The following is an 8,725-nucleotide window of genomic DNA, read 5'->3' on the forward strand; positions in this document are numbered from 1 at the left end:
TAAAATAGAGATTACAATTTTATATTTGGATGGGGGACTGCATCCAGAAATGACCATCTCCAATTTGGCTGAAATATTCCACATAGCCTAATGTTTAGAAAAAAAAACATTTTTTGTTTTGGACCTCTGGGGTTGGAGCTAGGGGTTAGAAAAAATTTGTTAAAAAAATTTATTTCTAAATCCTTCAACTTTTTGTTTTGAAAAGTAAATAAAAATTATAACTAACATTTAAACAACAAACTATATAAAAGAAGTAACATATTACACACAATAATCATAGAATTGCACAATGTTAAACTTAATTTTGCACAGGTGCTAAAAATTGCATGCAAGTGAAAACCACTTGAGTTGCAAGCCATATATTATGTATGCCTTTTGTTTGGTATTAAGATTTACAATATTTATTTAAGTATTTAGTGATAACTTATAAATAAAAATTCACCATCTTATACACTCTGTATAAATCATAAAAAAAATTAGTTGAAACTTAGATATTCTTATCTTTATTCTCAGCAAGCTTAAAATTCTTACAATACAAATATAAGAAAGCTCAGTTGAACTTCAATCACAAGAATGAACATTATTGTACTTTTACTGTTGCTGATTTTATCCACTACGGCTTTTTCAAACAAAAGTATGATTAAAAATCAAAGACTTAAAAATATAATATAACAAATTTTTTAAATAGTTTTTACTAGATGGTGAACGTCTGATTCAAAATGACTGGGAAACTCTTGCAAGATATACAACTATAAAGTAAGCCTATTCTGCATTTGCTTTCCTGTGTTTGGCAGCTATTTAATGAAGTATTTCGTTTTGTAATCAACATATGTGTAAAAAAGTCTTATTCCAATGCAAAATACTAAAATAACTTTTCTTTTTTTTCGAGGTACTTCAGTTCTTCAAATCACAATACTGGTGGGTCCATTCAAGCTAAGTGGGATATTGAAGGAGAAATCAAATGCACTGTTTATGATGACCTTCATGTTGATCTTATACTTCCTGATGGATTTGATTCTACCAAAACATTCAAAGCTATGACCCATGGCTTCATGGACACAGTAAATGATGGCAAAATAGCTTTTGTAGATGCTTGGATGGAGAGTAATAATTTTAATGTAAATGGAATTCTAGTAGATTGGTCTGAATTAGCTTTTGTTGCAATTGTGGATTGGGACAGTATTATCTATGATGCTGCTGCCCGTAATGCTATTGATGTTGGTGAGTACCTCGGTCATTGTTTAGGAGCTTTGTCATCCCAAGCAGGTATTCAAGGAGGCAATTTCCATCTTGCTGGGCACAGTCTAGGAGCACATCTTATGGGGAAAGCTGGAAGAACCTTTAGAGAAGTTACAGGCCAATTCATTGATCGCATAACTGGTTGTGATCCAGCTGGTCCAAGATTTGTTGATGGTCCATTACTACCAGCAATACCAGAATTACACAATAACAGAATAAATCCGGAATCTGCTGCATTTGTAGATATTATCCATACAGATGCTTCCTTGGAGCCCGCTGCAGTTTGGATAATACCAAGACTGGGAGATCTTCACCCTCTTGGTCATATGGATTTCTACCCAGATGGAGGGTCTGCACAAAACGGATGTGGGTTTTTAGGTCCTGATGGTATACCAGGGGGTGTTTGCAGTCATAGACGATCCTATTTGTACCTACTTCATTCCTTTCTGGAACCAGATCTTTTTCCCAGTAAAGAGTGTGCAGATGTTGAGGCATGCAGTGAAGGACAAGTTATATCTGAAGATGTTGTCGCTTTCATGGGAGAGAAAGCTCAGGTATTTAATCGTTTCTGTATTTTAGCCTTGTATTTTCTCCTGTAATTTCGGAATTTAAAAGTTTATGTTCAATTTCCATAGAACAGTGCATAAACTTATTTATTGTTGTTGTTAAGATAGTTTAAATTATAGCTTTTGTTGGGCGTTCAATTTCTTTCACTTTTAAGACTTCCTAGGTTTTTGGACTTTTAAAAGATTCAACAAAATTTTGAACAGTTTTACAAACTTTAAAACGTTTTTTCCTGATTATTTGCCTTTCTTACACTTTAAAAATTTCAACCATAGGAGAAAATATTTACCTTGAAAAAACCAAATAAATGATTGTTTATTTGGTTAGTTTTTTTAGTTGGTTCGACCAAATAATGTTACATAGTGTAAGAAAAGCAAAGGTTTAGAGTAAACTAAATAAACAGTTTTAAACTTGAAAAACTTTTCTAAATTTTGTGGAACCAAAAACCTCAAAAGTGTTAAAAAATTAACTAAAGCAAATGCCCAACAAACTAATTATAACCAGGTGCTAATTGATTCACAGATTTTTTTTATGTTTCTTAATAACTCTTTTTTTAAAAACCAAAATAAAAGTTTATTTTGTTTATATACATATTCATGCTTTTAAAGTTTTTTTTCTAGGAATACTTCACTGGGGAAAGAAAGCTCTTCTTTCTAAGCATTGAAGATGATCATTGGGATTTTGATGAGCACAACTAATATATAAAGAAACTTACAAGATTTTGATAGTTATAAGAAATAAAAAATCAAAGATATCATTTGGTACTTAAAATTTTGCTGAAGATTCTGAAATATCTGATAGAACTGAAAATGTTTTGGACCCATTTAAGAAATATATCAGTTTAAAAGTAAAACATTATTACCAACATTTGTTAACTATATAAAAAAAAGGAGACAATTCAAACCAATATTACCACCACTGTACGGGTCTGAACCTATGTATAGCCGGGGCCCAGGGGTGGGGGAGGGATGGAAGGCACAGCTGCCGAACCTCATTTTACCTATTTGCGGCAGGGCTTCCGAACCTACCCTAAACAGTCTTCTGGGAATGATATTCTGTTTATAATCCTCAATTTCTACTTTAAAAAAAAAGACTAATTTGGTTATTAAAGCATGATAGTCCATCCATAGTATCCTTAACATTTTCACAATATTTTTATTTCTTTTAAAAAAAAAGTTGGACTGGAAAACCCAAAACTTTGCTACATATCCCATTTCAATTCACCCTCCCCTCCCCCCATTTGTATAAATTTACAGCTGTGATTGGTTAGGTTGAAGCTGCATTTTTTTGATGAATATTTTGCAAAAAGTTTGCATAGTTTTAAATTCCGATTTTTTTGCTTTCTTTTTTAGCGAAATTAATATAAAATCTTTGGTTTTTCGTCTGCAAACAGGTAGAAGTTGCAAGGTACCTAATCAGAGCCGCGGCATAAAGAAAACCTAACCAATCACAGCTGTAAATTTCTGCCAATGGTTTTCGCGAAAAATAAATTTTTGGGAAAATATTTCGTTTTTTTGCATTTTTTGTTTCATTCATATTCGCGAAATTCCGCGAAAAAGTTTACGAAATACGAATGAAAATTTTCGCATTTTTTGGTGAAACGTTTCGTTCGCTGAAACCCTATATGCAGTCTTGATTTCGTAATTGTTGATAAATCATAAAAGTTTTACTTACTTTTCATCAGTCCGATAGATTTAAAGTTTAAACAACCCCTGCCAGAAATAGAATATGATTCTTCCTATCTTTAGAATTAAGTTTATTATGATTTTATAAACATTAAAGCACATTTTAGTTTTTAGTCACAAAAAAACGAAACAATCGATAGTATTTTATATAAATTTTTTTTATACTGAGATATCTAGTATCCTGGACCTATTCTTGCCATTCTTATTCTATCCTTCAATATATCTAAAATTTTCTTGTCTGCAAGATGGCTGAGTGAAAAATTTAAAAATAAAATTCTAAAGCAATAATTTTACATATATGAGTAATTTTCTATTTAAGAGCTCTTAAAATACTCACTTTGAATGCTAGTTCCATGAAAATATTGCACTCCCTCCTTGCTCACAAGTTTTGCGCGGTCTAGTCTCACTTAATCACAGTATCAGCTTTGCTAAGAACAGACTACTGTGCAGACACAGCCTTTATCTTACATCAGTAGCTTTTGTTGTATTCAGGACTGATCCAGAAAAGGTGAACAGTCCCTTTGATATACTGAGTACTGATTATAAGTTAGCAGCAGACACTATATATTACGAAATCTATAGTTTCTTCGATTTATGAAAATTAATCAAATTTAAAATTCTATGAATTTCAATTAAAGCGATCATACAGTGAAACCCTTAATAACGAATACATCGAAAGAATTCATCAAATGTCGTATTCTTCACTTTCTGATAATGGAATGTTGCAGATATTTAGTTTTTTAATTAAATGATTATATGGAACTCTTTAAAACTGTTCCCACATATTCATGACTATATATTTATTTTCGCAAATGCTGAAATTTACGTAATATAGTAAAAAACTCATTGAAAAATTGTCAAGACGACATTTGATTAATTCTTCCGATGTATTCAATATTAAGGGTTTCACTGTAATTAAATTAATGTCAGCACACGGAGTAATATTTCAAGTTCTAGACGAATTTTGAACGATATTCCGTGCATTTTTATATATAAATCTGACACAAATAATAAATTCATGTGCAAACTATTAAATATAAATTTATTGCAGTGTATCTTATAAAAAATGATTACTAAACATTGTCATATTACCGATTTGCAACTGAATTATTACTTGCACAATGGACATTTTGCAAGTAAAAATTTGGACGAATCAACCCATATTAAATTGACAAAGATTTAAATATGAAGACCCTCAATGTCAAAGACGACATTTATACTGTTCTTAATTGTTCAAAATGCAGTAACTTAGGGCTAGAAAAATGCTGCATTGAAAATATGAGATGCTCTATGGGGATAGATACTTACATGATACTGAAAAAACCAGACCATTGCCAGTTAGCTAAAATACGAAGCATGACTGTCAAAGAGATCCAGTTCAATCACAAGGGTTGTCCTGAACTTTACTTGGTTACCAAGGAGCACCAGATCATCCTCCGACAACTTGATTTCAATAATCCTGGCTCAAAGTACCCTCAAAGTGCTTGATTGGAAATCCTTTTTGATGGGTACCTTAGAAGCATGGGGACTCTATGTCAGTTGTATTGTGATGCTTTACTTGATGGGGGAGCTTGTTTATATTTGGTCATGTGTATTATCATGACACTTAAAAAAGGGGTTACCTGGATCACGGCATTCAAACTCAACACGTTTCTAATGACTGAGTTCAGGAACAATCTCATTCAGACCCTCAATGAACCAGAGAGGGGTCCCATAGTTGGACAACCACAGGAGATTGAGTTGGAAGAGATTCATTTTGGTCTGATCCCTCTGGTGATGATGATGGTTTAACCAATTTCAGCCATCCATGTATCAGGGGGATTTTGTTGTATTCGGGACTGATCCAGAAAAGGTCCCTTTGATACACTGAGGGATCTAACTATGAGTCAGTACAACACAAGCAGTAGCAGTAGACATAATTGCCGCTCGGGGTCTTGTGCCACATACAGTGCACAGAACATATAAAGTTTCAGTGTTTCCAGTAAACAGCATATGTTGGAGCCTCCGAGGATGACGATGATGAGACAGATCCCCTGGATCTAATCCCATTGGAGAGTTGTTTAGCTCTGATTGTTACAGCCCCTGTAGAAGACGAGGACAAGGATGGAAGTATCCCTAGCTTGCTACTGATCATTCATCAGATGAGGACAAGAACAATGCCCTTGGAGTTTAAAAAACGCTGAAAAGCCTAAGGTGCCACTGAATTTGCGTCTAATCTATGTATTATTCTTCAGGGGCGTGCCCCCCCTGAGAGGCTGAGAAGGGCACCCATGGGGGAGGCTATTTTAATATTACATCTGCTTGCATTTCCCTTCCTTAGGCCAGACACAATGGCGTACCTAGGGGGGTAGTAGTCCTCTTGCCCCCCCTGAGAGTTCCAGGCGGGGTCCTGCCCCCCCTGGAAAATACAAATTAAAAGGAAACTACGTTTAAAAAGTAACACCTGACAATGATAAAGACTAAGGATTTGTCTAAATTCACTGTTAATACAAGACAAGGAGAACCCCCTAAACAAAAGCCCTCGGACGCCCTTGTTATTCTTTAAGAATATGTATGCATTTTTCCTGTCTAGATGTCTCTAATTATTTCGGTCGGCTTTACCAAAATGTCTTGAGGTGCGAATGAGAGCCCAGGCCGGAGTATAGTGGGGCTCTGATTGGTTGAATTTTAGATTCATATATTCCCTGGAATTGTTTCTTGAAATTTAACGAAATATTAGGAATAACGAAATGTGCAAAAACCAAGATTTTCTTCGTTATTTGCATGAAATAGCTTTTGCGCATCAATGGGAAATTATATCAAAACTTTGAATTTTTACTCGAAACGTAAGCAAATTTTGCGCAATTATTGCGCAAAAAATTATACACACACCATCCCTTCTCTACAATTTTTTTCCTATTTTTACAGATTTTCATTTTTTAAAACAAAGGAATTGAGTCTTTGTCACAAACTATGATTTTCGAATCCTTATATCTGTTTAATCCAATGCCGTAGACCTTATATTTCAAACTATGAATTCTGTTAGATGAAAAAAATCTAAGTTTGAAATATCAAATATAGGTATTAGAAAATCAGAGTTTGTTACAAAGACTCAATTCCTTTATGCAATTTTTTCACAATTTCATCATTTCCCTTTTCATTGTGATGTGAATTTATTCATAAATTAATCAATTGAATCCATCTATATCTGATTGAATCATAAACTTCCAAGAATGGATTAAGTCACTCTTTTTATGGCAAAAATCATGAATCATGAAGTAACGTCATTTTTAATGACGTAACATGCAGAAGGGGGGGGGGTCCAAGTTCAAACCACCACTTTTTGTGTCCTATAGGCAAAATAAACCATGCGTTCATGTTGTACAGTAAGTAGTGCTGGGCATGTTCTTCTTTTTGAGATTTTTCTTTCACGTTCGTTACCGAGGACTTTTGTGCTTCGTTCGTTCTTTCCCTAATCGTTCTGCCTGTTTATCAAAGAAACAACCAGTTACGACCCTGGATTCAAAAGTATTTTTATTTCAACCAAACTTAGCAACCATGCGTGTTTTCGTTGATTTATGCTCGTTCCTATAATTTTTAATAATTTGTATTTTTTTGCTTAAATGCTTATCATATTAAATATATGATGTATAAGGTTTATTTTTAGATCTCTTAGAAATCCTCTTGGGGAGGGAACCCCCAGACGCCATGAGCCCCCGCTATGCAGACACCAGCCTCCCAGAGTTGCTAGGCAGACCAAGCCTCCGCTTTGCAGATATGAGCATGCACAACACATCAAAATGTGCCTGTGTAATACAGGAGGTTTTTTAAACTTGTGTTTTATGTTTAAATAAAAGATTTTTTTTTGAAATTTTTAGACATAGTGGCATGAGAGGCTTCTCAAAGATGAAAAGTATTCATTGATTATCATAAATAGTGCCTAATTATGATTAATAAAGTGGTATCTAAAACTTTAGACATTTTTTAGACGAAAAGGAAAAAATTTGAATTGAATTTCATTTCATCTTTTATAATCTTTGATCTTAGCGATACCTTTTTTGAAGTTCAAATTAAATCTAAAAAATTTGTATTTATTACTTAAATCTTAACATTTTTCAAAAAAAGGTATTGTTTAAATCAAAGATTACAACAAAACAAACCAAGTTTACTTCAGAATTATTTGGAGAAATATCTTCCTTTCTGCGTAAGAAATGTTTAAAGTTTTAATATAAATCTTATAAACCACTTTATGAGTTCATAAATGTTTCTAATCATGACAATCAATGAACAACTATAATCTTTAGTAAAATTCTTATGCCACTACGTCATCACTCATAAAAGCCAAGATTTAAAAAAAAAATGTGCTGTATGGTGGAAGCTCGTTTACTGCATAGCGGAGGCACGGTCTGCTTAGCGTAGGCTTTGTCTGCCTAGTGGAGGCTCGGTCTGCCTAACGAATCTGGGAGGCTCGATGTCTGCATAGCAGAGGCTCATGGCGTCCGGGGGTTCCCTCCTTACTTGAGGGTAAGTAGTACTGAGTAACTATATATTTGTGTGAAGTAATTCTGTATTTCTTAATACTGCAATTATTATCATAGTTTTAGAATCCGTTCTTCAAAATCATATCTAGTAATATCTATTTTTTACTTGGTTCTTGTTTCCTTTCATCTCCATATAAAACGATGATCATGTTTTCAAATGCAATTAGTACTAAAACATTGCACGCAACTGGTTGATTAATACACTGTACACTGATAGCGTTAGATACGACGATCTAAAAAGTATAAAGAAAGAAGCTTTCAATGCTAACATTTTTTAATTTGATTTATGCAATTAATTAATGGATCAGATATCTATTGCGATAGTTTTAAGTACTTATAATAATTATTTACAACTATACTTTACAGGAAAGTTAAAAAAATTCCTTGCAAAATAATTAGTGCGTAATGAAGGATGTTTTTTTTGACAAAATTGGTAGAGCGAACCCATAAAGAAGTAAAAATTTCAATTTCCCAAAAAAGTGGTTGAACACAAATTTTATCTTCTTTTAAGATGAAAATGAGCGAATTTTTATGAAAAATTCGCAGAGCGGTTGGTATTTTACTTAATTGTCCCAAGGGACGTAAAGTAACTTAACGTTCATCTGTTGGGAATCATGGGTCGTTAATGTTGGTCAAAAGGCGGTAAAAATTAACTACCACATACAAAATCACACACCCTCCCTTAAGAACTGGATTTGAAATTAAGAATGTTCTATA

The 8,725-nt window shown here is 33.4% G+C and overlaps 1 protein-coding gene across 1 annotated transcript; it reads left to right on the forward strand.

The window, feature by feature from the left end:
- The first annotated feature begins 523 nt into the window (after positions 1-523).
- LOC111699654 (pancreatic lipase-related protein 2) lies at positions 524-2,560 on the forward strand. Its single transcript, XM_023470380.1, has 4 exons — positions 524-634; positions 699-756; positions 890-1,793; positions 2,424-2,560. Exons 1-4 carry the CDS (start codon positions 574-576, stop codon positions 2,499-2,501), a joined length of 1,101 nt encoding a protein of 366 aa, XP_023326148.1. The 5' UTR covers positions 524-573; the 3' UTR covers positions 2,502-2,560.
- Positions 2,561-8,725: the final 6,165 nt, after the last annotated feature.

This window comes from Eurytemora carolleeae, unplaced genomic scaffold, assembly GCF_000591075.1.
Source record: "Eurytemora carolleeae unplaced genomic scaffold, Eaff_2.0 scaffold123, whole genome shotgun sequence".
In the NCBI taxonomy this organism is placed as follows: Eukaryota; Metazoa; Arthropoda; class Copepoda; order Calanoida; family Temoridae; genus Eurytemora; species Eurytemora carolleeae.

Bases quoted from the DNA above. Each gene is read 5' to 3' on its own strand.
- LOC111699654 (XM_023470380.1), top strand. From the start codon at position 574: ATGAACATTATTGTACTTTTACTGTTGCTGATTTTATCCACTACGGCT. The intron at 635-698 runs GTATGATTAAAA...AGTTTTTACTAG, and splicing joins TACGGCTTTTTCAAACAAAA to ATGGTGAACGTCTGATTCAA. The intron at 1,794-2,423 runs GTATTTAATCGT...TTTTTTTTCTAG, and splicing joins TCATGGGAGAGAAAGCTCAG to GAATACTTCACTGGGGAAAG.